The 27,703-nt window shown below is 45.2% G+C and overlaps 1 protein-coding gene across 1 annotated transcript; it reads left to right on the top strand.

The window, feature by feature from the left end:
- On the top strand, window positions 1-27,703 carry LOC147611096 (cyclin-like protein). Its single transcript, XM_086785756.1, has 4 exons — window positions 1-206; window positions 694-976; window positions 6,298-6,352; window positions 26,743-27,703. Exons 1-4 carry the CDS (start codon window positions 142-144, stop codon window positions 27,378-27,380), a joined length of 1,041 nt encoding a protein of 346 aa, XP_086641882.1. The 5' UTR covers window positions 1-141; the 3' UTR covers window positions 27,381-27,703.

Raw genomic sequence — 27,703 nt, 5'->3', positions numbered from 1 at the left:
TTTGTGTGAATCTGCCGTGAGTGTGCAACGAGCCTAAGGTTAGCAGGCTAGAACGTAATAACCAAGAAGGGATGTTTCACGTTCACAATTAAATCCTTAGAATGCGAAAGCTTTGATGGGAAATCGACTGTGAATCCGAAAATGGGCGAGAAGCGACGGCATTCTAAACCTACTGCGCCTTCCGGGCATGTAGACAGCGATGAAAGGTAGGTCTTCCCTAAACATTTCGTAGATTCAGTTAAACTCTCACAGATAATAGGCTATGATGCAGTGTCAGTGCACAGATTGCAGATTCAGAGTAGAATTAGGGTTTTCAACTGTCTGTATTCTCATTAGGTATTGAACGAGATTAAGCATGCTTTTCTGTAAAGTTAGGGTTTTAGAGTAAAACTAGGGTTTCACTTCTGTGTCTTGTTAACAGTTTTTTCTTGAATCTAGCACAGAAAGTGCAACATTAGAGCGTTTCATAGGAAGAAATGGTTTCAATTGCCTTGTTAACTCTTTGTTTAGTTAGAATCTTGCAGAGACATCAGGGTTTCACTCCAACTTAGGGTTTCACCCTACAGTTAGGGTTTCACGTGTGTGCCTAGTTTTTTTGCTGCAGAGGTAGAGTTCTGGAAGCACAAATAGGGTTTTATTGCACAGGAAGAAGGGTAAAGTGCAAAACTAAACAGGATTTTATGTGGGATGCAGTCCTAAGAATGTCAAGCGTGACGGGAAGCCTGCTACCGAGAGACATATCCCTGCGGTACATGACCTGGAGGCCTCTTTAAACCCTACAGATAACGACAGAGGCCGCAGGCGTCGTTTGCAAGATCCTTTACCTTTGGAAGAGACTCGTCGTGGTGCAGACAGGCGAGCTTTTTCTCAGCAGCAGCAGTCTGTTGTGGTTGCTGAAAAGGAGCCCGTGGACAACAGCACAAATGCTGTGCCTGTGAATCCAACTCACGTGCCTAGGTCTGGGTCCTATTTTCAGGTCATAACTAGTCCCGTTGCACAACACTTTTCACAATGTGTTCTTGTTTGTCATTTAAGTTTGATGTATGTTTCAATGTCTGGGACATGATTTGTATGTGGGAGAAACTTATACAGAGAAGGATCAAGTGCCATGGCTCTTTGAAATTCACTCATTGCATGCTCAATCTAAGGTCATAATTGTAAGGTACACAGGTGCAATCCATCTCACTGCAGTTAGACAAATCTGCACAGCTAAACTAGATATCATAAAAAATCAGAGCAAAGGTTTTTCAAGCCCGGTGTGGTACACAATGCCTCTGTATGGCATGCCTCAATGCATGTGTGTTGTGATTTATCCTATTTCAGTGTTTTGATTGCTCAATATATCGATCTTTAACGATAGCATGTCAAACAAAGGGTTGGCAAGTTCACCTCTCAGTCATAGCTCCCTTTGGGACATAGTAGGTGGAGTCAAATCTTCCAGCAGTTTGGAGTATAATTGCTAGAAATTCAAGGAAAAGATAGCATGAAGGCACAGTATGTGGATTCGGTAGAATTCAAGACTTTGTACATGTTGGCCCTAAGTTTAGTCCTCGATGGTTGGTTATTATGTAAAAACCGGTTATGCGTACTAAGAAAGAAAAGACATGCACTTCTTCATGATGCCCATGATTCTCTTATTGGGGTTCATCTACGGTTTGGCCCTAAGTTTACTCCTCGATGGTTGGTTATTTTGTATGTTTTCAACTTGGTTTTAATGGAATTTTGTTTGAGTCATGTGTCAACTTGTCTTCTCTTTGAAATTGAAAATACTAAAGTTTGCAAGTATTTTTTTTAAAAGTTTGCATGATACCGTACGATAAGAATATTTTTTATATCATACCGTATTTTCCCGTACGGTATCGTATCATATGAACCGTACGGTATCGTACCTGACAACTATGGCCGACACTTCCCCAGTTACTATTTTCTCGGATTCTCAGAGTGCTATTGCTCTAGCATATTCTGTGATACAGGACGATCCAAGCATATCGAAGTGCATTATCATTTTGTACGCGACTGGATCGAGTTGGGCCTTCTTCGACTGGCCTACTATTCTACCAAGGACAATGTGGCTGATCTCTTCACCAAACCACTTCTGAGAGCTACTATGGAGGTGTTACTTCAGTGTGCTAGTATTGGACCGCCCCTTTGGTGTGAAGAGGAGGTATTGGATTATATCATCTCCAGAGAGTCTACATCACCTTTTTCATGCTTGTATTGGCCATTTATGAGGCCTTGCATTGGCATATCTTAGCAGAGATTATTCAGCATTTTTTCCACCATTTTTGGGTATTTTTAGACACTTTTTGTAGCATTTTATGCTATTGCCATGCTGTCGACGTGCTACTGCTGGCCGACTAGCATCCTAGGGGAATATATAAGGGTTGACTCCCTTTCCCCCAGTTCATCTCATTTTTTAGCATTCAATTGAGGTCATTAGGAGCTGCTGCTTCTTACCATTGTAAAGCACGGGCTTCCCTTGTGCTCAGATTTCACCAATAAACATGACTTTCCAGTATTTACGAGTCTTGTACTTGGGCCTACATTTGTATTTTATATTTGCTTCACTTTCTTTCAAGGGGTGTGGACCGGTGAAGGATTCTGAGGAGATGACAATGCCCATGGTGGGATAAGTCATAGCGAGCATAGGGTTGTGGAGTAGCCCGATTGAGAGCATTAGTGCAAGTGAAAGAGACCTTCCTAGGTAAGAAGGGTTTCACGATGATGCTATCACAGATGGGGAGATTCAAGTAGAGGACGAGCCATCGTTTGAGATGTCATTGCTCGAGGCCGAACCAATTGATGAGTTACAAGCGCCAGTGCTCGAGGTTCTCACCGAATCCAATACAGTAAAGGAGAACAAGACTAGTGCCACGAGAATTTCCAAGGGAGTAGAGGATTCTCTCGTGTTGGAAGACATCCATTGGCAAAGGAACCAGAACCAGAACCCAAACAAACTTGAACACGAAGAGCAGATTCTAGAGGAGGTAGATCTCTCCGAATCCTATGTGGAGGAGGATGAGGTTAGCCTGGCAGTTTTTGAGGAGGTAGATCTTTACAATTCCTATTTGGAGTTTCTGAGGAGTTTCTAGCGAGTCCTTCCAAATCCTACGAAGAGGAGGATGAGACTATAGTGATTCAGAAGATTCAAAGACCAAGTCAGAGAGCTTGGAAATCAAGCCGGTGGATGTGAAGTGGATTCTTCAATTGGACCTGAATGTAAAAGGAGCAAAGGTGTATGGATTACCGCACTCCAAGTTTAGCAGAAGGGTATGTGTCACCATTTGGCCACCCAATTGGTCCACCCGTGCTTTCTCATCATGTATGTACATTGGACTGGTCTCCATGGTAGTTGTATATGCCCGGGATTGATGTCACTCATGTGATACTGTGGAATTGGCTTTCCGTTGGGACTTGTGCCTCTGTGTACATGCCCGGAAATGCTTGATGGATTGGTGTTCCATTGGGTCCGGTACCTTGTGTACTTGCCTAGAGTACGTCTATTTTGGTATAGTCTCATGAATGGGGATTGTCCATACCAATGATACATTGTATAGCATCTTTATGTGCTTGCTTGTAATTGAAATTGCATGCTGTTTTCATGCTTGCTTGACCAATGTGTAGTTCCGGGTAAGGGGATGCCCGCCCGTCGTGCGTGTGAAACTGTTTGCTGACATGGTTATGTGGCATGTGACAGGTGGTAAGTATTGGTCATAAACCGAGCCTTAGGAATTAGCACTAATTTATAACCAAGTGTGTACACACTTTATTAAGTTTTGGCGACCAAAACTCACTTATAAATTATGACCAGCTCACTGTTCACACATACTGATGTCCCGAGGTGGACAAAACCCAATGTCCACCGCCCAAACCTTATCCCCTTTGTACAAAGGGAGTAACCAGCCATGCTCTCTTACTTGTTGTAATTTTTGGTCTTTTTTCTGAAAACCCTAATTTCAGCCTTCCTTTCTCAAGTTGAATCATAGGAGAAGCTTTTCCAGGGTTCCCTTCATCCTCTTGAAGACTTTTGTTGCGAAGAATTGCGACAAATCGAAGATTTCAACACTCCAAGCACTTCCATCGCAAAGACTTCCGCTGTCATCAACTCTACTTGCAATTGGTAAGCTTTTATGCTTAAATATGGAAGCAAGTAGCAAGAGGGAGGAACCGGATTCCAAGATCACATACCTTGTGTAGTGTTCTCTTGTCCTATGTGCTCTCTTGCATATTGTTGCTATCTTGTGTTGGTAGAACAATAGAGAGCAGATGGTAGGGAACATGGGCACTTGAGAGGGTAGTGTGAGCTGCAAGTCTACACTGACAACCACTTTGTTTGCAATACTATATTCATATGTATTAATATGGAAATCTAGTCAGAAATGCCCATGACACTATGTACTTGCTTCTCTCAAGATCAATATACTTTATTTGGAGAGGGGCCTGCCGTTCCGGCTCATTGTGCGTCTCTTGTCAATTCAGCAAATTACTTCTTGTATTGAGCATGTTGTCCATTAAATCTTGGTGTATTTAAGTGTATTGATTAGCATAGTGTTGTACCAAGTTATAGTATGTCATGTGCATACGTTAATCCGTGCCACGAGGACATGTATATTCTCATTAGCAAATATATGGGCAGATTTATAGCAAACATCGCAGGCCTACAGGTTTCCAAAAGTGTCCAAGACATAGCCCAATGGTTGGGACACCTTTTGGGCTTAGGTTTGGACACAAAATGCGACTTTTTTGGACAATGCTTTGTGGGAAAGATAGGGAAAGCAGATTATGAATTCATACCTTTTCTCTATTAGTAGCATCACTAGGCATTCATTAGAATCATGAAGCAAAGATCAAGGGGATCCATTTGTCAGATTTTCCAAGGCAGCAAGGACATAATGGTGGATCAGAGGGAGCTTCTCTTGCATTTTCAAGTAGAGGATTGTAGGGATCTTTGGTATGCATCATGTGAATCAGTAAGATCATTTGCATGAAGCTGTGAATCAGCAAGATCATTGTATATATAGCATATTTTGGCAATATACAATAGATCCAATCTCTCTCTCTCTCTCTCTCTCTCTCCTTCTCTTATGTGCCTTTGCTAAACATAGAATTAGTGTTAATCTTCTTTTCTTAGCGTTAATCATGAAGACGCTTCCATAACACATGTTACAAAATCATAAGAAAAGAGAAAAATCTTTGGAGGGAGAATTCCTACAAGCAACCTAGCCTCACCAAGAGATCGATTATAATAAAGATTTTTCCACAAAATCCCATTTCTCATAATATCCTAATCATTATGCTTAATTTAATATAATTAATTAACTTCCCTCGATTCATTTGAATAAAAAGAAGCTCCCTAATTCAAAATTGAGAGCAAAATAGAGAGATGAATGAGAAAACTCCAACCATCCATTGGTGTGTGCCCAACTGGTACCCCTCCCCCCAATAAATAGGAAAGGAACGCCCTAAAAGCACACGCTATCAATAGCGGACCAAAAAACACATGTCCGCCCACAACATATCACACTCTAGCTCACCAATCTGCCTAACAAGGAGATAGCACTAGGAGGCATTAGGCACTAAGAGAGAGTCTTGGTAATGATCAAAAGCTCACACCATGAGGTAGGGAAGTAGACACATTTTTCAGCCATGAATAAAGAAAGAGAAGCATCCAGATAAGGCAGGGGAGGGGTAGGTGGTGGCTTCCCATGGAATGAAGAGGATAAGAGGTGAGGTGAGAAGTATCCTTCCCATTCTAGAATGAGGTAGGGGGACACATGGCTGAGAATGGGCAAGTAGATTTCTTATTAATAAAGTCTAAATGGCTGAGGTTACAATCTGAGCACACCTAGGTGCTCGAATGGCTACCTACACTGGGTCAAAATATCACCCTTCACCATAATCTCCAAGAGTAATTTGTTTTCTAATTTTCAAAAATAATTTATTATTATTATTTTGATAAATTCCTAATGTACCTTGCCTAGCTCGAAATCAAGGTTTATCACCATGATCCCCTATAATGCTCTGCTTTAGAGTTTTTATAGCTCATTACCCCGTGAAACTTTTCTTGTCAATATTATATATCACTGTTGCCCTATTAATTTTCATGTACATTTGAGGTTCTTTTGTGAATCCTTGATATTTTGGCAGTAGATTACTTACCTTAATGGTGCTTTTTTAAGGAGTAATTTAAATGTACTTTTCTAGGGCATATCTTGTTAATTTCTATGTTACTTTCTTTTTTTGTGAGGAGTTTCCTTGTACTTTTTTAATTGGTTTGCATGATATTTTCTTTAACAGCATGATGATAGGAGTGGAGCATCCGGCGGAAGAAGCAACAAAAGAAGAGCTTTTGGTATTTATTTTTCTACTTAGGCTGTAAAATGGGTTGTTATGATTGTGAGTTTTTGAGCAGAGCATAGATTTTGAACATCTTTAAAGTTTTTAGTATAATTATGGAAAACTAGGAAATGGAAGGGAAACAAAACGGAAATTCAAATCGGTTGAAATGGGATGTTTAGGTAGGGGGCTTAGGAGTGAAGGTGTAGAAACACTCACGAATGAAGTTTAAAACTTGAAAGTCCATGATGAGTGAACATAAAGGAGTGATGCATAATCAAGAGGCCATCCTACATAAAGCTATTATGTTGGTAACTGTGTATGAATGTCCGCATTTGTCACCATTTGGCCGCCCAAGTGGACTTTCCCTATTTCGTGGCAAGGTATGGGAGGCCAGGGAGCTTCGTGTCACCCGTACTGAGGCTAGGATTTGTGTCACCTATGGAAGGCCAGGCCTCGTGTTACCAGTTTAGGCTTCCCACTGAGCCAATTTCGTGCTCGGGAAGGCCTGCTATTTACAGGCTCGAAGAACGGGAGATATATCCATTGCACAATGCATGTGCACGCATCTTTGCTTGCTTGAAAGTGGTTTCACGTGGCTTGTTTTCATGTGATTGCCTACTATGACGTGTTGAGTTCACGGCGGGCAGGAGGAGATGTCGACCTGTGAACTGTGCAAATGCCTTGTATTCTAACATGGTTTGTGGCATATGAACAGGTGGTAAGTATATCCATTGAAACCCTTGTTTATTATTCTAAAGGTTTTATAACCTTTGCAGTTCACATTCATTAAAGCTGGGTACAGCCATTGACTAGTGCCTAGGGCCCAAGGCCCATGAATGGCCAGTAATTTAATGAGGGGGCACCTTATAGAGGTGCGTGCCTTCATTAAACGAGGGGCCTTGCCACGTGTCACAAGGGCATAAGACCCCTACCAACCTTGCGAACTCTCATCCCTCCCTCCTTCGTCCTCACGTATCCAGGAACCGCATCTCTCTCTATTGCCTATACATGGCTGTCCATAGTGTATGAGGGCTGTTCACAAGGAGCCCAATGCCCAAATGATCGTTTCCCCACTAAGAAGAGAGAAACAACCATGCTCTGATATCACTGTAGTAACACCGGTTAGGTGTGAATATTCTTGGGCACCATTTCACGAACAACAAGCTCGTCAACACTTAAATATGAACCAGCAACAATGCAACAAATACACAACACTGCACAAGATAATATTGTAAAGATAGAGACTGCACAGTACAACACTACGGTTGCGAACAAGCTGCCCCCCCCTCCCCCAATACTGTTGTATATTATTGTAGTATTTAATCTGTGTACAAAGTTCCAAGGGCTTTCCAACCAGATATTGCATGCAATGCAAATAATGAATACAAGTTACCCAAAAAATGTGTGTCCGTGTAGACCGTTGATGCCGGGCTAGTCAAAAAACAGTCAAAGTGACCTAACCATTAGCCTCAAACACCTGGAGCTGAGTGAACACATAATTGTTCTTCTTAGACCACGCACAAGCAAGCGCTTTCGTACTAGAGCCTGGTTCACTCAACTCGCAGAAACTGTGGTACAAGTCTTCGGGGTATGAGTACACAAACAAGTACTCATACAGCACCAAGTACACAAACAGGTACTTGGTAAAGAACCAGTACTCAGCAGGTACACGGGTGCTGATGCAAGTACTCAAGTAGGTGTAGATGCAGTAGGTACAGCTGGTGCAGGTGGTACAGCAGGTACAGTTAAAATCTCAACTCGCAGAAACTGTGGTACAAGTCTTCGGGGTATGGGTACACAAACAAGTACTCATACAGCACCAAGTACACGAACAGGTACTTGGTAAAGAACTAGTACTCAGCAGGTACACGGGTGCTGACGCAAGTACTCAAGTCTCAAACATGTACTCAAGTAGGTGTAGATGCAGTAGGTACAGCTGGTGCAGGTGGTACAGCAGGTACAGTTAAAGTCTCAACAATTACAGAGCAAGTACAAGTACCACAGCAGGTTCAGGTCAGGTACAGCAATGTTCAATACGATAGTAGGTACAATCGAGTGCAACAGGTACGACTGGATACAGCATGTCGGGTAGGCTGAGTACGTGTACGACTGAGTACAGCTGGTCGGGTACGACTGAGTACAGCTGGTCAGGTACAGAGTGGGCTAGGGCCTAGTTCACATGGCCAGCCAAGTGGTATGCATGCTTCTGATGCTTTGGGTAACAAGCATATGCATAGAGGTTATGTGGAGAAGCAAACACATGTGGGACAACACTCTTAAGGAAAACAAGAGATGCATGAAGATGACCCAAATGCGTTGAAGGCCGAGATCGAACGCATAAAGAGGCAGTTGTATGCCAGGGAGGAAGAGTTGAAGATGCTGTATGAGAACTTGTAGGTTCATAAGCTTATGGAGGCCACAAAGGCCAAGTCTATGGTTGCACACAGTATGGACTCTATGGCTAGGGAACTGCGTGTGAATCCTCGAGACCCCAATGACTTGCCTATGCAAAGACCGTTCCACAAGTTCCCATGTACCATTCCTTTCAGTGGAATCAATCTTGGCCTCCATGGCTGCTCGCCACTCAGGAAGAGCAAGAGCCTCTTTAGCTATAGTAGGCTCAACTTTACTCATCAAGGCGAGGTTATAGGAAGTTGTAATCTCGGTGCCTGTGTCAAAGGTGTTGCTGAGGAGTCATGAAGATCAACATCTGAGAGTCACGAATAGTGGCTTCCAGCCATCAGGGAAGCATGGGGGCAATCCTTTGTTGCACACACGCAGGAGTAGGAGAAGCTAAGGGTGAAGAAACTTGGAATGGAGAAGCTGAGGGGGTGCTTGGGAAGAAGCAGGAGGATGAGGAACCTTTGGTAAGCTTAGGGTGAGATTGGGAATCATCCGACGAGGGTTCAACAAAGTGAACATAGCGGGAAATCACTAAGGACTTCTTCTCCGAATCCCATAATCTATAAGCTCTTGATTGAGAGATATAACCAAAGAATTTGCACTTCTTGGATTTGGGATCAAATTTGGACCGGCATAATTGGGGATATGAGCATAGGCATCATAGCCGAAAACCTTGAGATATGAAGCTGAAGGTTTTTGGCGTGTAAAAGCCTCTTGCGGTGTCATATTAGCAACCGCCTTTGTGGGAGAACGGTTGATGATGTAGACAACACTAGTTACAACTTCTCCCCAGAAAGGAGGAGGAAGGCCGGAAGAAGAAAGCATGGTACAGGCCATCTTTTGAACAATCTTGTATTTGCGTTCAAACTCACCATTTGTTGTGGAGTGCCAAGTGTGGAGAACTGACAGTCGATACCTTTTTGTGAACAAAAGTTGTGGAAGGTGTTGGAGGTGAATTCTCCTCCATTGTCCGAATGAACCTGTCGAACCTTCAGTGTGGTCGCATTCTTGACCAAAGCCACCCACTCTTGAAAGCGGGAGAAAGTCTGAGATTTTTTTGCCAAGAGATATGCCCAAACTTTACCTGAGCACATCAATAATAAGCATGAAGTATGTAAAACCACCTTGGGTAGTAGTCCGCATGGGACCACACAAGGTCATATGGATAAGCTCCAGGATGTGAGAAGCCCTGATGAGTAGCCTCGTGAAGGAAAAGCTCTCTGTGTTGCAAACAAGCCACACAAGTGGAGTGGGAGGGTTTCAGCTGCGGAAGACCATCGAACATCTGTTGAGAAGACAACTGCTGAAGAGAAGCATAGTTCAAGTCCTCCTAGTGAGCATGTCCCAACGCTGTATCACTCGAACTATTAAGGCATGATAGCTTTGAAGTTGTAGCATGTGATTTCGTGACTAGTTGATAGAGCCGCCAAAGTCCTTTAACTTGTAAAGACTGCCTTTCTGTACACCTTTACACCTTTGGCAACAATCGGCAAGGTGCTAGTGTCAATGATCTCAAGAATTGATTTGTCAATGTAGATGCCGTAGCCTTGTGCTACTATCAATGATCTCAAGAATTGAACTATGAAAGTAGGCATTGTAGCCGTTCTCTACAATCCGAAACACTGAGAGCAGATTGCTAGAGAGCTTGGGAACATAAAGCACATCTTGGATAGTAGAAGGTTGGTCGGGAGAAGAGTTAAGTCTCATGCTACCCACACAAGGGGCCTCAAGGTTGGAAGCATCACCAATGGACACCTTCGAAGAGCTAGGCCGAATATCATGCAGAATGGACTTGTCATGGGTCATGTGAGTAGCGCACCCACTATTAACCACCCAATCCGTAAGACGTGAGGTGGCAGGAACAAGTGAGTCCACGGGAAGCTTCTCAATGCCGATGAAGACAGTCTCCTTGGTGGAAGAATAACTCTGGGATTGGTTGGTAGATGGAGAGATTTGATTGGTGGGCTTCCTTGTAGAACCATCTTCTCTCTTCTTCTTGCAACAGTTAGGTTGAATGTGACCTTTGTGACCACAATAATGGCAAGTAAGATTCTTATGAGGAGGATTGTTAGCAGGTTTAGAGTCAACTTTGTTTTTGGTGTGGAACCCTTAGACTACCATTTACCTTTGACCTTGACTTGAAGAAGGGTCTCGAAGAAGCACCTTGACTTGTTTTCTTCCTCGTAGCTCTATCGTAAAGCATGCCAACAACAATATGTAGATCAAGAGTGAGGGAAGAAGTGAAATGGTCTCACAGAAAGATGAGAGTGTTTCGTGCAATTTGGCGAGGAGCCGATAAACAAAGTCCTCATTAGTAGCCTTGCTTCCCAAAGAGACCAATTGTTTTTGGATGGTAACAAACTCCGTGATGGTGATATTGGCAGTATCGGAGATCTTCAGGTTGGCAAGCTGATTCTCCAAGGCAATCTTTGAGTAGAGCTCTCTCTATGATACCTCCTTTGTAATATGTAGCGAAGTCTTTGTATTGGAGGATCCTGTCACACAAATGCTCACACCGTCTTCTGTATCCCGAGTTTCGTGAGTTTAGCAATCCACTTTAATACTTCAAACTTTAAAGAGATGAGAGAGATATATGAGAACTGTACACCAGATTGGGTCCCAAATTACCCACTAAAGGGCCCCCTATCCCGTTAACGAGATAGTATTTGCTTTATTACTTTAGAGAGAATGACTGTGGACTGTAGATAAGCCAAATGCAAGATCTCGGAGGATCGGAAGCCTGGCTGAACTCTACACGGCTGTAGAAACACCTCAATGAACTGATCTCGAGCCTATGCACTCTTCCCAAAGGCATGAGGAAGGGCTGCACACCTGAGGGTGAGAAAGGACTACGGTGGATTGTTCTAAGCCATGTAACTATGCTGTAAATGCTTATGAATGATATGTTGCCTTCACTAGATGACTGTTGCATGTATGGATGATGCACAGAAGGCAGAATACTGTTGTAGAACTGATGCTGGACTGAAAACACAGACTGTAGACTGAAACGCACTGCTGTACTGTTGTAGATCTGCAAACGCAGGTTTGCAGGGGATTGACTGGCTGCTGGTGGTGTTATGTGCTCAAACGCAGACTGTAATCTGCTGTCCTGTGGCTGGCTGTGTGCTGTATGCAGGCGCCTAAGGGCTGAGCAGATGGCTGAAGGTCTGAACTGTGCGTTAGGCAAAGATGGCTGCGCCTGAACTGTGGAGCTGCTGTAGGCTGAATGGATTGCAAGAAGGGCTGCGCCTGATGACTGTGGAGCTGTGGGCTGCTTAAGGGGACTGCAAGAAGGCTGAAGCACATCACAAACTCCAGAAGGGCAGGAACCAGTCTAGGCTGAAGGCGGGGAATGCTCCTAGTGCTGAGGAGGAAGGTGCCTAGCTGACTGAAGACTGAATGAATGTCTAAGCCCTATGCAAGCCTATTTATACTAACTAGTGGCTGGTCATTTATGTAATAAAGTTTATTTTTATAAATGACAATAAATGCTACATAACTACCATAAAATATGGAAAAAATACAATATAAATCCTAGTAAATTCCCTAAGGCTTCTGGGATGTTCTAAATGATGCACAAACATATGAATGCATATTATGCAGGATGCAGAGTGCTTTTTCTGATGCAAAACCTAAGGCTTCTACTGACTCTACATGCATGAATGATTCTCTCCAAGTGGATTAAGGGACTTGACTAACTGACTGACTAACCCGCTAAGGCTGAGAAATGACCTATGTAGCTCGTGCCTGACTTATCCTGGACTGAGGATGTACAATGGGGTCATGTCGTACCATAGTTGTTTCTCGTACACGTACGAACCTGTTCGTACGTACGAGTCGTACGGTATGATACCGTACGAATTCGTACGATATCGTACGGTACGAGTTAGTTTCCCCCCCCCCCCCAATTTTTTTTCCTTGAAAAAAAAAATCCAAATGCTAAAAAAAAATAGAAACCCTGCTTTACGAAGATCCCAAATGCTTGCAATACTTCGCAACTTTCGTGTCCACTCAGTATTCCATATGGGGTTGTGGAGAGACCTAAAAAATCTGGCGAGGTAGACTGGTAGTGTACACTTGATTGGTAGGATGAGAGAACCTTGCTACATCACTTGGGGATCCTTGGTATAGGTAGGCTAGACAATTAGATTCTCAAGTTATGCACGAGGGAGAACATTTGGACATGGCCATTTTGCTCTAGAGAGGAGTCCCTAAACTTATCACCCTAGATGCACTCCTCGTATTTGTGCAAGGACGGTCCCTTAGTTATAAACGCTACACTGGGAGACCTTTGGTATTGCATTACCCATCCAGGTTCTTTTATCGGGAGATCCAACCGGGAGAGACACATATCCATTTACTGGTTTCTCAAGCACTGTAGACTCCTCCCCTCCCAACCTTCCCTCACATTCAAGCTTGAAGCTCCATAGCTTGTAAGTGTAAAAAATAAAAACCGTATTTTATCGTACCGTATCTCAAAATTTCATATCGTACCGAATATTCTCGTACGGTATCGTACCGTACCGTATCGTATTTTCGTACCGTGACAACTATGTGTCGTACGACAAATATCATCCTACTGGGTTCTAATAATGTACAAATGTTGCACTGCTAATGATGAGCCAGTTTGTCACCATGCATTGAGTGCAGAGTGCATGTGACATCCTTTGAATGGCATCCCACAATTCTTCTGCGGTCTCATCATCATTGTCATCAAATTGATGAGCAACAGATGGTTAAATGTTGAAGATGGTGACTGCATGTGCGTGAGCATCCTTATCAAGCCAAGCATCAATCTCAGCCCGATGAGAATTTGCAGTTGGTTGGGTGTTGTCCCTAGTAACAATACTCCATAGTCGATGATACCAGAGTAAAGTCTTCATCTGCAAAGACCAATCAAGATAGTTGGTCCCATCTAGAATGGATTCCTTGGGAAGTTGGGAAATAGATGAAGAGATGACAGTTGGTGTAGAAGCCATGGAATCCTCCTCTTAAATTTACAGTGGAAAGGTTGCAAGTAGGTACGGGGAGCTGCCCACTCCTCCATAGATGCGAGGTGAGGTGAAAGAACGATGTAGAACTGTACTCCTTTTGGAGATCAAGGCACATGGGTGAAGATGAGAGCTGACGTGATGCGTGATGAAGCACGGGAGGGAGAAGCGAATGTAGCAAGCACACGATGCTACCACTAGTCCACAAAAATTAGGGAGAGTAGGGACAAAACACAAAAATTAGGGAGGGTAGGGTCATAAAGGGAGGGTAGGGACATAATACAAAAATTAGGGATGCTACAAAAAAATTGCATTAAATTGCTGGGAGGGTTGAAAAAAAAATGCTGGCTGATGGTCTTCCTGTAGAGTGTAGAAGCAAGAGCCTAAGAACCTCAGTGCTCTGATACCATGAGAGAATAGTTGAAGGCAGCAATCGGAAGAAGAGGAGAGATGTGGAGCAGCCAGCAATGATCCAACACTTCAGCAAAATGATGAATGAATTAAATGGCAAAAAGTCTATTCTTATATACATTATGAAGGGGCTGGTCGACCAGCATAAAAACCCATGTTCGAGGACAAAGTCCGCGACTAGGAAAAACGGTTAATAAAAGGCGAGAAAAATACCCAAAAATATCCGATAAATATGTTGAATAAAAGGGGGCATAAAAGGAATTGACCGGGGTGGAGATGACATTCCAACAATACCATGCAAGAAGATAGCCCAAGTCCCAGATATTGCTTCATTATTTCTTCAGTATATTTTCAAGATACATGGATTACTAATTTTCGTTATTTCTTCAGTATATTTTCAAGATACTTGGATTACCAATTTTCATTATTTTAGATCAAGATCCTAAGTTTACATGACATTTTTGGACTCCCCTTTCCAAGTCACTTGGCACAAATTTGATATTCAGTTCAGAATATCATCCACCACCCACAGACAGATGGATAAACCAAAAGGGTTAATCAAATTCTTGAAGAGATGCTTAGACATTATATTCAATCTCACTTAGTATCTTGGAAAGATTATCTACCATGGATGGACTTTTCTTACAACAATTCTCATCATACAACAGTTAGTATGACTCTTTTTAAAGCCGCTTATGGTCATAGACCAATGTGCCATCCAACTTTGTTCTTCTACACAAGGTGGCATTAGCAGATCGGTTAGTTCAAGAAATGCAAGGCACTCTTCTTCAAGTTCGAGATCAAATGATTGGAGTTTAAGAATAATATCAACATGCAACTAGTCTGCATCCCCGACATGATGAATTTCAAGAAGGTGATATGGTTTATTTGTCCGTGGCTCCTCATCAATATAAAACAGTGAACTCAAATTTTTTGAAGTTACGGCCATGTTACTATGGTTCTTTTTGGATTATCAAGAAGAATTCTCGTTTGAGTTACAAGTTGGATTTACCACCTTCATGGGAAAAATTCATTTGACTTTTCACATATCATGGATCAATAGATTTGTACACAGATTCTACTGTACTAGATGTTTCAAATTATGTTTTAGAGATAGAAGATGAACATATAATTTTGATTACAGAGAAAATTCTTAATGTTCGATAGAAAGAAACTTGACAGAAAATTATCACAAAATTCTTGGAACAATGGAAAGATTTGGATGATTTAGATTCAACTTGGTAAAGTGATGAAGATCTACAACATTATTTGGAATCACTTCAAGAGTTCTTTAGTCAACAACAATCACTTATATAACCTTGGATCTTATTTTAAGTGGGAGGAAATATCACGATTGTGACTTAATTCTCTCAAATTACTCTTAATTATTGAAAGGACACCGGTGAAAGGTCACACTCCGTCACATGGGTAATCACCAAAGGACATGTCTATTGAAAGAGACATCTCTACGTCCAAACGACAAAACTATTCATTCAAGAGTCATATCCTTTTGTTAGGGATATGCCTCTTTATTTGTACTATTCATGCCTTATTTAACAAGGCCTTGTGTCTTGATGCAATACAACACAGCTTTCCCCTCTAAGCATCTTTATTTTCAATATTGCATACAGAGGCAGGGCACAGGGCAGCGGCATGGCAGGGCAGGGGCGGCCGTAGGCAGGCAAGCAAAAGGGAATCACGAGGGCGGGCAGCAGGGTGAGGGGTGGGTGGCAGGGGAGTGCGAGGGCGGGTAGCTGGCAATGAAGAGAAACAGGGTGGGAGCGATGGGGACAAGTAGTGGGGGCAAGAGCGGCAAGGGCAACGGAGTGGGAGGGCGAAGAAGGGCCAAGGAAGTGCAATGCAGTGCTGCAGGGTCGAAGCTCCAAGCTCTTAGCTCGAACTTAGCTATCTGTTTTTTGTCGTTGCCGCTTGATTTTAAAATAGCATGTTTGAGACTGTCACGTGCATCCCGCACTTGGATGCCACGTAGACATTCTGTACAGAAGGTGCAGGACCTGGGATGGTGAACTGGTCCCATGTGAGCCCAGTCCGGGACGAGTCAGCCAGGGATCCATCTCAGTCGTCCGAGGTCAGGTGTGCATTGTCCTGCACATGAGTCCAAGGTCAGGTGTGCATTGTCCTGCACATGAAGCAGTGCCAGTCCGCGCTGTGAGTCTCCCTCTGGAATGATGTCAGATGTGCTGTGTATCTGGTTTGCAACTGGATGCCAGGCCTCTGTAGGCATGTAGGTTGCATGTAGAGATGGGGCCAGCCCATAGGGCTACCCCAGTGTAGGTGTTTGCATTGGCATAATTAGTATGGGCATGGGGGAGGCATAGAACCACCCCCAAGGGGGCCAGGAGGGCCCAAGACTATGCCCACCAGCCAAGGCAAGGGCTGGAGGGGCAGTCGGCCAGCTCCAGACCCTCTGGACAGGCAGCCGACAGAGGGTATAAGCCCTGGACAGAAGGCGGCCAGGTGTGGGGGGCAGTCCCACACCTATGCGTTGAATGCCCAGCAGCCAGGAGGCTGTCCAGGGGTCATGCGCAGGCTGGACAGGCTCCAAACAGGTGTGAAAAACACTTTATTAAAGTGTGAACACATTTAATTGCAAGACTCAGTCGTGGGTCTTCAGTAAACCAGCCGACTGCATGTTTTGGGAAGTATAAAAGCCCAGCCCATAGTTTCATTAGAAGCATCTCATAATTCACCAAGAGCCTCAAGCATACAAGGGCCAGGACAGCCAAGGGTTTGCTAAAGCTAAGGGGTGAAGGACTGAAGGTCAAGGGCAGGTTTTCCAGCCAAGAAAAGGTCAAGTACTTTGTATTTGTTTTCAGATTTACATCATTCTAATAAAGCAAATACACCATCCGTGGTGGGGGCCCTACAGAGGGTAATTGGGACCCAATACTGTGTCCTTCTCCATCTCCCCCCTTCTCTCTATTTTTCTGCACATAGTCTTTCAGTTTGTGCGTTAATTCCGTCGCGAAAAGAGTGCTGATTTCTGAGTTTTGAAGTACCGATCCTTCTCCGAAGCTTCCGCATATTACAGTGGTATCAGAGCCTACTTCAAGGACGAAGATTCAGCAAAGAAAACCAGAAAATTTTTCGCTCGTGTGGTTGGTTTTTAGACGCCGGTGGACTACCCCTTTCGGAGTGACTCCTGTCCCTCGAAGGACGGTTGGTTTTTAGCCTCCGGAAGCCTCCGGAAGTCTCCCACACAGACAGTGGATGGTCAGATTGCGTTCCGGAAAGGAATTGCAGATTCCCGCTATGGCGAGCTTTGGCGACGAGAGAGAACCAGAACCATGGGACCAGAGTGCACCAGGCAGCCCAGCTAGGGCACCCGGCTTGAGTGTACAAGACATGTTCCAGCAGATGATGCGAGCAATCGCAGACCAGACAACCAAGTTGGACGAGCAAAAGGCGCGGATTTTGGCTCTGGAGGAGCGTTCTCGCTCTCCAGTGTCGCGTTTTCCATCTCCTCCTCCCTCTCCTTCCGTACCCCAGATACCAGATCCTCGTCACAGGGACCCTCTCGAGGGGTCACAGCCGCAGTCAAGCTCCTTGCTTGAGAGGCAGATACGGGCATTGGAGATTCGACAACGAGAAGACGAAGCCATGCGACGAGTGGAACACGAGCGTTACCTCCAAGCTTTGGACGCCAGATTGACACCGGCGGCGCCCTCGAATCATTTTCCCGAGAAAATGAACTTCAGTAAGTATAATGGTAAACTCGATCCCACTACTCTGTATTCATGGTTACATCAATTTGAAGCTTACTTTGCCGCAGTTAGGAAATCAGATATTGACAAAGTGATCTTAGCCAGTTGGTATTTGGAAGGTGAGGCCATTCCTTGGTGGACTCAGTGGGCTCATGCCCACACCAGATCAGGTATGGCAGCTTATGGGTGGGACGAGTTCGTCCGTGACCTTAAGCAGCGGTTTTTACCGCCCCACTACCTTGAGCGACTCGAAGACGAGTTCAGGGGAGCGCGTCAGAACGCGCAACCAGTCCTTCAGTTTGCCAATAGAATTTCGACCTTGTGTCTACAATTAGGCTTATCTGATGCGGACAAGAAAGGGCAGTTTTTGTATGGCCTGGACACGCAAATCCAATGGGAGGTGCGTATGTTTAGACCAGCCACCTTTGAGGACGCACTCTCGCTTGCGCAGAGTGCAGAAATGAAACACAATGGTGGCAAGCCCAAGACTTCCCAGCCGGCTTCTCCCAAGGCTAACGCCTCGGGGGGCAAAAGCCAGAACCAGACGGGGTCTTCCCCAGGACAGAGCCCGGGAGCCTCTGGCTCCAAGAACTCGAACAATGCGTCTAAGCTTACTCCAGACCAGAAAGCGGAGGCAGGCAAGACAGGTGGCAAGTTGAGTGCTGAGGAGCTTGCTCAGTACAGGAAGGAGGGTAGATGTTACTTTTGTCACACAAAAGGACATACTTCTCGGGATTGTCCGAAGAAGCCTCCAAAGCCCGCCGCTGCCTCCACAGCTTCCGTGGTGAGCACAGCTCCCACACAGACCCCAGCGGCGACCCCTAGTTCTTCAAACCCCGGTGCTTCAGTAGGAGCAATTATTAGCCGGGAGCTCGAAGATAAGCAGAAGGGCGCCCATGACCAGGAGTATGAGCGCAACGAATTGCTCAAGTCCTTTGGCTACATAGGTGGCCAGAGAGTCGTTGTCTTGTTTGACAGCGGCAGCACGGAGGATGTGATCACGGAAGAGGCCGCTAGGCGTGCCCGCTTCGAGCTCACTCCGGTGGACAAACAAGTTGAGGGTTTTAGCACAGGTATGACTACGAGCGTCAAGTATGAAGCTCTAGGTGCTAAATTAGTCATTCAGGGCATAGAGTTTGTGCGTGACTTTATGGTTGCCCCTCTTGTAGGAGCAGACATAATTTTGGGTATCCAGTGGTTTCACAAGTTCCTTCCTGATGTCAAGTGGGACAAGCACACGTTCCAGATTGATCGGAATGTGTCAAACACCCCTGTGACCATTAAGTGTGAGCCAGGTATTCCAAACTTTCCGCTCATAAGCCACTTGCAGGCTAAGCGAGCAGTCAGGAAAGGCGCACAGTGTGCGATGATTTACATCCAGACCGCCCAGACGGTGGCCAGTGCTTCCGAGAAGTACTCGGCTCTCCACGAAAAGTTCCAGAAGATTTTTCTTCGGGACAGTCTCCCTCCCCAGCTTCCCCCGTCCAGACCGGAGGATCACAAGATTGACCTCCTCCCAGGCTCGGAACCCCCGAGCAAGTTTCCGTATCGCCTTTCTAAGGCAATGGAATCGGAGTTGGACCGCCAACTCCAAGAATTGTTGCAAGCTGGCTTCATCCGCCCCAGCGTGTCGCCGTTTGCAGCACCGATCTTATTTGTCAAGAAGAAAGATGGGTCTTCTCGGTTGTGTGTCGATTATCGTGCACTCAACAAGCTGACTATCAAGAGCAGATTCCCGATGCCTCGAATTGACTATATTCTGGAGAGGCTGAATGGAGCTAAGGTGTTCTCTAAATTGGATTTAAAGAGTGGGTACCACCAGGTTCGGATTGTTGAGGGGGACATCCCCAAGACAGCTTTCCGTACAGAACGGGCCCACTATGAATTTGTGGTTATGCCATTTGGATTGACGAACGCCCCAGCTACATTTAACCGCATGATGATGCGTATTTTCCGGGAGTTGATTGGAGTGTGTGTGTTCATCTTTTTGGACGACATACTCATATTTTCAGCTACAGTTGAGCAGAAGACATTGATGTGGAGAAAGTCCTTAAGTTGCTGGAAAGCAACGAGCTCTATATCAATGAAAAGAAGTCAGAATTTTATCTGTTCCAGGTACATTACTTGGGATATATAATCAGTGCCGAAGGCATTCGACTTGATCCGGCTAAAGTGGCCGAGATTGTGAACTGGGAAGTACCTCAGACTGCTTATGACATTAGATCATTTGTGGGTATATGCCAGGCATATTCCACCCACATTGATAAGTTTTCTGATCTCTCGGCAGACCTCACCGATCTGCTAAAGGGAGTGAAAACAAGGAGGCAAAAGATTCGAATGACTCCACGAGCGTTGGAGGCATTCCAGAACCTCAAGGTGGCTTTGTCAGAAGCGCCTTGTTTAGCCCTTGCCTCGTGGGACGAACCATTTCAGGTGATCACCGATGCGAGTAACATCGCAATTGGCGGTGTATTGCAACAGAATGGTCATCCAGTAGCTTACATGTCTCGTAAGTTACTGCCCGCCGAAAAGAATTACTCAGTCTACGATCGTGAACTCCTAGCAGTCATTCAGGCCTTGAAACATTGGAAACATTTCTTGTATGGCCGTGACTTCGAGGTTCGCACTGACCATCAGGCATTGCGCTGGATTCAGACGATGCCCAGTGCACAGTGGAGTGATCGACAGCACCGCTGGAGTCAGATATTCCAGCAGTTTGGTGGCATGATTGAGTACCTTCCAGGAAAGGCCAATCCAGTGGCCGATGCTTTGAGCAGGAAGGGACAAGTATCTGCGATTCAGACCACTAGACTGGACCTTGTTGGTACAGGACTAGAAGACATGAAGCACACGTACGCGGATTCCGAGGAATTCGGTACACAGTGGGAACAGGCATTGGATGCCACAGGACCATGCCATTTTCTGATACGCGATGGTTGGCTTTACTACAAAGGCCGACTGTGCGTCATGAAATCATTCCGGGCAGCTCTTCTCCATGATGCCCATGACGCCATTACAGGTGGTCATAGGGGCATGAATTCGACTCTGGAGAAGTTAGAACGGCAATACTATTGGCCAAAGATGAGGCGTGATGTGTTTACTTATGTACAACGCTGTGACATTTGTCAAAAGGTGAAAGCTCCTCGTGGAAAGAAGATAGGGTTGTTACAGCCTTTGCCAATTCCTGAGGGTCCTTTCCAAGACATTTCGATGGACTTTGTCACAAATCTGCCTCCCAGTCCGAGTAAGCGTAATACACAGTGTTTGACTATTGTTGACAGGTTCAGCAAATTTGTGATGCTTATTCCTTGCAGGGCCAATGTGACCGCCGAAGATGTTGCCCAGCTTTTTATTCGGCATTGGTACCCGATTGGTGGGATTCCTAGGACCATAGTGTCAGACCGAGATGCCAAGTTTACCAGTCATTTTTGGAGGGCATTGTTTGATAATTTTGGTACTAAGTTGAATTTTTCCAGTGCATTCCACCCACAGACAGATGGCCAGACAGAGATATACAACCAGTTGGCCTTTGATGTGCTGAAGTGTTATGTCCACGATCAGCAAGGTAAGTGGGAATCGTTTTTGCCTTTAGTTCAAGCTGTTCTGAATGACTCTTTTTCTTCAGCTATTGGCAGGACTCCATATGAGGCAGCGTTTGGAAGGCCTTTCCAGTCGTTGTTAACCAGGACCTCGTCTTCAGTACCGGAGGCGAACAGAGTGACGGAGTCTTACCAGGAGATACTAGAGTCCGTTAAAGACAGATTGGCTAAAGCGCAAGAGGCCTACACTCGACAGGCCAATAAAGACCGAAGGGACATGAAGTTTTCGGAAGGAGATTGGGTATATCTTCGGATTATGAAGCAAAGATTAAAGCAGGTGGGCAAGCGATGCCCAAAGTTGTCTTTCAGGAGCTTCGGACCATTCCCCATCCGGAAAAAGATTAATGAGGTGTCTATGCAGTTAAAGCTACCTCCGAGTTGGACTATGCACGATGTATTTCATGTCAGTTGGTTAAAGCCATATGCAGGTCCACCCCCTTCAGAGGTCAAAGACGAAGCGGAACCAGACATCATTGATGAAGCCGAAGTAATGGTTCCAGAACAGATCCTTCTGCACCGTTTCAAGCATGGCTCAGGCCGAAGACTACGACAGTTCCTCACGAAGTTTCAGGACCGAGGAACTCATGAAGCGGTATGGCTCGACAAAGAATTCTTCGAGGACTATCCGGCTTTATTGACGGATTATTTGGAGGCTATGCAGCTTCCGTCAAGTTAAGCAGAAGGGGATGTCACGTGCATCCCGCACTTGGATGCCACGTAGACATTCTGTACAGAAGGTGCAGGACCTGGGATGGTGAACTGGTCCCATGTGAGCCCAGTCCGGGACGAGTCAGCCAGGGATCCATCTCAGTCGTCCGAGGTCAGGTGTGCATTGTCCTGCACATGAGTCCAAGGTCAGGTGTGCATTGTCCTGCACATGAAGCAGTGCCAGTCCGCGCTGTGAGTCTCCCTCTGGAATGATGTCAGATGTGCTGTGTATCTGGTTTGCAACTGGATGCCAGGCCTCTGTAGGCATGTAGGTTGCATGTAGAGATGGGGCCAGCCCATAGGGCTACCCCAGTGTAGGTGTTTGCATTGGCATAATTAGTATGGGCATGGGGGAGGCATAGAACCACCCCCAAGGGGGCCAGGAGGGCCCAAGACTATGCCCACCAGCCAAGGCAAGGGCTGGAGGGGCAGTCGGCCAGCTCCAGACCCTCTGGACAGGCAGCCGACAGAGGGTATAAGCCCTGGACAGAAGGCGGCCAGGTGTGGGGGGCAGTCCCACACCTATGCGTTGAATGCCCAGCAGCCAGGAGGCTGTCCAGGGGTCATGCGCAGGCTGGACAGGCTCCAAACAGGTGTGAAAAACACTTTATTAAAGTGTGAACACATTTAATTGCAAGACTCAGTCGTGGGTCTTCAGTAAACCAGCCGACTGCATGTTTTGGGAAGTATAAAAGCCCAGCCCATAGTTTCATTAGAAGCATCTCATAATTCACCAAGAGCCTCAAGCATACAAGGGCCAGGACAGCCAAGGGTTTGCTAAAGCTAAGGGGTGAAGGACTGAAGGTCAAGGGCAGGTTTTCCAGCCAAGAAAAGGTCAAGTACTTTGTATTTGTTTTCAGATTTACATCATTCTAATAAAGCAAATACACCATCCGTGGTGGGGGCCCTACAGAGGGTAATTGGGACCCAATACTGTGTCCTTCTCCATCTCCCCCCTTCTCTCTATTTTTCTGCACATAGTCTTTCAGTTTGTGCGTTAATTCCGTCGCGAAAAGAGTGCTGATTTCTGAGTTTTGAAGTACCGATCCTTCTCCGAAGCTTCCGCATATTACAGAGACGTTCACAGCTTTTGAAATGTGGTAATTGTTCCACTAGAGATACGAGCACCAAAATTTGGACAATTATTTTATGACTAACTGCTGCACACATGTTGAAGATATTGGACACCATACGGGACTAGACTTTAAACAAGCAGCAAGTGCAGATGGAGGCAAGGGAGTAGTTGTAGTAAAATCTTATAGGCAATGCAAATCCTTTCGATTTGTAAGTTTGGACTGGAGATATTGTAACAGTTCTGTATACAGATTATTGCCTCCTTGAGTGCTACCTCTGGAACGCAGCGTCCAGTGTATTGGGCAACACACTGGAGGTGGTGGTGGCTGAAAGAATGGGTACAATGCTGTGATACCCACAAAGAAATGCTACAAGAACTGTACAACACTGTATATGGACAACAAGCATAAAGGAGAAAAGAAGATCACTGCTGAATATCACTAGAAAAGGTAGTACATCATGTGGAGCAGCATGAGGGAGGTCCCGTAGATGCTGCCTATCACAGCAGAAGCTGAAAAGAGAGATGATAATGATGCCAAGCCAAGCCACCTATATATATGTGGGAGAGGAGCTGGTCGGCCAGCTGTAGCAAGCCGACAACTTGGTTGTAGTAGCAAAGAAATACTAAAAATGCCTAAACAATACCAAAAAAATGGTAGAAAAAATGCTGAAAAATCTCTGCTAAGATATGCCAATGCAGGGCTTCATATGGAGCCAGATACAAGCATGGGAAAGTCCATCTGGGGATGAAATAATTTCCAACACCTCCTCTTCAGCGCTAGATGGGTGGACCAACTGTGGCACGTTGCAAAAAATTCTCCAAAGAGTCTGAAGGAACCTCCTCCTCATAAAAGGCACAAAGCTCGCGAAGATATGGTACATCTGAATAATGAGAAGGTCTCCGGAAGAAGCCACGAGAAGATCGAGAAGATATTAAAGACGAAACACCAGGATCAATCTGGAGAGAGAAGCCCTCAGGAGATGGAACCATAGATGGCTCCAAAAAATGTGGTACCTCCTCTGCATTTGCAACAAGTATCGGGACCAAAGCAGAATCCTCCTCTGAAGAAGAAGGAAATGAAACAACCACTGGAACAAACTGATCATCAGTGATAGCTGAATTTGCCAGGTTCAAAGTAGGAACAGGCTCCAAGATAGTGGAAGATGCCTCCTCTGAAACATAAGAAGGAGAAGCAAAAGCAACTGCCAGGGGAGAAACCGCCAAAGCAGGAAGCTCTAGAATATGTGAGGATATCTCAACAAAATCATCCACCTGCACTGTAGAAGAACCACTATCCTCCTCTGAAAGAGAGGAGACAAAATCTGCAATAATATCATCAGCATGAAACAGCACAAGGGAAGGAAGATACTCATCCAAAGGGATGAGAGGGGAAGAGAAGAGGATCCCCAAGAGGGGAGAATGGTGATCTCCAGAAGCCATCACCTCCAAGAGCCCAAGCCTCCTTTAGAATGACTAGAAGAGAGGGTGGGTGGGTGGCTGGGAGGGAACCAGAAAGAGAAGAGAATAGAATGAGTGGTAAAGGCTGAAAAGTAGCTCTGCAGAAAGAAATTGCAGCACTTGAGGCAGTCCCGAGTGAAAACGCAGCTCCACAAGAAAACGCAGGTTATTGATGAAGAAAAGGCAGCAAGTGAACAGCTCCTATATGCTGTAAACAGTCAACAGCAGCATGGGAATCGAAAACACAGGTACCTGTAGATGTTTCTCACTCTGATACCATGAAAGAATGGGTACAATGTTGTGATACCCACAAAGAAATGTTGCAAGAACTGTACAACACTGTATATGGACAGCAAGCATAAAGGAGAAAAGAAGATCACTGCTGAATATCACCAGAAAAGGTAGTACATCACGTGGAGCAGCATGAGGGAGGTCCCATAGATGCTGCCTATCACAGCAGAAGCTGAAAAGAGAGATGATAATGATGCTAAGCCAAGCCACCTATATATACGTGGGAGAGGAGCTGGTCGGCCAGTTGTAGCAGGCCGACAACTTGGCTGTAGCAAAGAAATGCTAAAAATGCCTAAAAAATACCAGAAAAATGGTAGAAAAAATGCTGAAAAATCTCTACTAAGATATGCCTATGCAGGGCTTCATATGGAGCCAGATACAAGCATGAATATGCATGGGAAAGTCCATCTAGGGATGAAATAATTTCCAACAGTGGCCTCCAGTGTAGGAGTGGCTTGAGGGTGAACCTAGGGTGGAGGCTACGGGCAAGGTGGCATATGCCGTTGGGCTCCTCTGGCTGTTGGATCTTTGGGGTGCTACTGTGGTGGGGTGTGCAATCTGCCCCATGCCAGCACGACAGTGATGGTGAAGAGAAGGGGGAGTGACTGAAGTAGGGGGCTTGCACACAAGACTATTAATGTAATCAAAAAATTAATCGAATGGCCACAACCACATTCATAAAATCTTGAAGAGAGATCTGCACAGGAACCTACATTGTGGCCTGAATGGGCCGACTCCCCCTTCGAACATTCATATTACCAAGGAGTGTCTTAACAGTACAAGCTTGCAGGCCATTACGTGGAGAGATTATCTAGATACAATCCTTGATATTTCATGTACAACTGGGCTTCTATCCATGCCCAAACATTCACAAATGTATGTATAAACTTTTATGACTGTGGGTATTGATCTTCCCCTTACAGTATTACATCCTGAATGGGGCTATGCCAGTATAAACCATGGATCAAGAACATAGGGTTAAGGGGATTTGCTAACCTAGAGGTAGCCAGGTTGAGGGTTAGGGTTAAAAAGCTAACCAAAAGTTAGGGTTAGGGCTTAGCTAGGCGGAGGGGCTGCTAAGCCCTGCTGAGGGGGCAAAGGGGTAGCAAGGATGAGGTCTGGATTGGCCTTGGGTCAATTAGTGCCTAAAAACAGCTAAAAGCTCACTAATAGAGCTGGGGGCTAATAATACCCAGGTATATATTAGAAAAGAGTACCTTGGGCTCACTTGTGATCTTCATAAGGTGAATTTGGGCATGTTCCTAGATTCATCTAGGTATATCACTTGTGATCTTTATGAGGTATCCTTGTGGTAGAGTTGTCTACCTGGCATGTTGGACCTCAGGGCCAGGAGTAGCTCTAGGTGGGTGGTAGTCTAGTGGTATGGGACACCAAAGGCATGCTGTCTAGGTGGACTTGACTAATGGCAATATGGACCTTAGGGTTGGGGGTGGTTCCAAAAGGGGACCTATGTCTGGGAGGAGAGTTGGTAGACAAATTCTCTTGCGGTCATTGATCTTGGGTTTGATGTGGGTTATTCTATCCCTAATAGGGTTTTGAGATATGTCATCCTTACATTGGTATTGGAGCCAGACTTGTTTGATTGTGTGCTTTTGAGGCACGGTTGCTATTGCAGGGCGTGCTTTTCCTGTTATGTGCTTTTCTACCTATTCCAATCTTATAAAGAGGTGTGTCTCTGTGTGTGTGTGGACATTTATAATTCTGTGCTTTTTATTTTGTAGATCGTGACGGTATGACTGAGCCACCTGTAAAAGCTCGTTATAATGACAGGCCTAGAGATACCAGTCCTGATCATCAAGGTCGCAGGAAGAATGAGAGACATCAAGAATCATCTCGAGTTGTTCCTCAAACTAAGGCAGAGGATGCATGGACCCATGATAAGTTTCTGGAAAGCCAAGCTGAAGAACTGGAAAGGAGGAAAAAGCAGGTTGCTCCTCTTGAAAGAGTAAGACATGCTGAGAGTCGTGAATTCAGGGAAAAGCCACCTGTGAAATCAGAGAATGCAGAGGAACAGAAGGGCGGTGTTCCTGACAAGAGGTCAGAGAGAAGGTATCCTGACATGAATTTGGCACGGAGGGAGAGGGAGCGATATCGTGAAAGAGGGGAGGATATGGAAAGAGGTGGCTGGATGGAGTCTGATCAGCAGGGTGGCAGATATAACCCTCGCAAGGGCTATAGGAGGTATATGGGAGATGGGGAACGTCCAGTTGGACGATTTGATTTGACGAGGAGGAACTCGGGTAGCAATCCAGTGGCTGATAGATGGACACACGACAGGTTTGAAGAACTGAACCGCAGCCCAACTCCAAAGCAGGAAGAAGACCATATTGCACAAATAGAAGCCCTTTTGGCTGCCTGATATTCCATTTCTAAATTGAAAGAAAACACTGTTGAATGTGAACATAAGGCTAAAAGTGAAGCTCTTTTTTTTTTCTCCTTTGGCAGGATGGCTATTAAGACTTATGTAGTTGTAATTTTCACACCATATTGTGGATCAGTGTTGCATGTGCAGAGGACTTCGGTTTACATGCACATACACAGGCCCTCCCACCCTGGCACGCTCTCTCTCTTTCACACACACACACACACTCTCTCTCTCTCCACGTCGCATGATTGTGCTTCTGTGTATGCAACAATGCCTTAAATAGTTTGAGCATGAAGCAAATGGGAAGTTCTCTTCTA

Source organism: Cibotium barometz, chromosome 48, assembly GCF_041138505.1.
Source record: "Cibotium barometz isolate CiBa-2024 chromosome 48, ASM4113850v1, whole genome shotgun sequence".
NCBI classification, from domain to species: domain Eukaryota; kingdom Viridiplantae; phylum Streptophyta; class Polypodiopsida; order Cyatheales; family Cibotiaceae; genus Cibotium; species Cibotium barometz.
This window is presented reverse-complemented; position numbering and strand designations above follow the sequence as displayed.

What these genes read in the sequence shown, in the direction of transcription:
- LOC147611096 (XM_086785756.1), top strand. Translation starts at nt 142, where the DNA reads ATGGGCGAGAAGCGACGGCATTCTAAACCTACTGCGCCTTCCGGGCAT. An exon ending in GGTCTGGGTCCTATTTTCAG is followed by an intron (nt 977 to 6,297) that starts GTCATAACTAGT and finishes TTTCTTTAACAG; the next exon opens with CATGATGATAGGAGTGGAGC. An exon ending in CAACAAAAGAAGAGCTTTTG is followed by an intron (nt 6,353 to 26,742) that starts GTATTTATTTTT and finishes TTTATTTTGTAG; the next exon opens with ATCGTGACGGTATGACTGAG.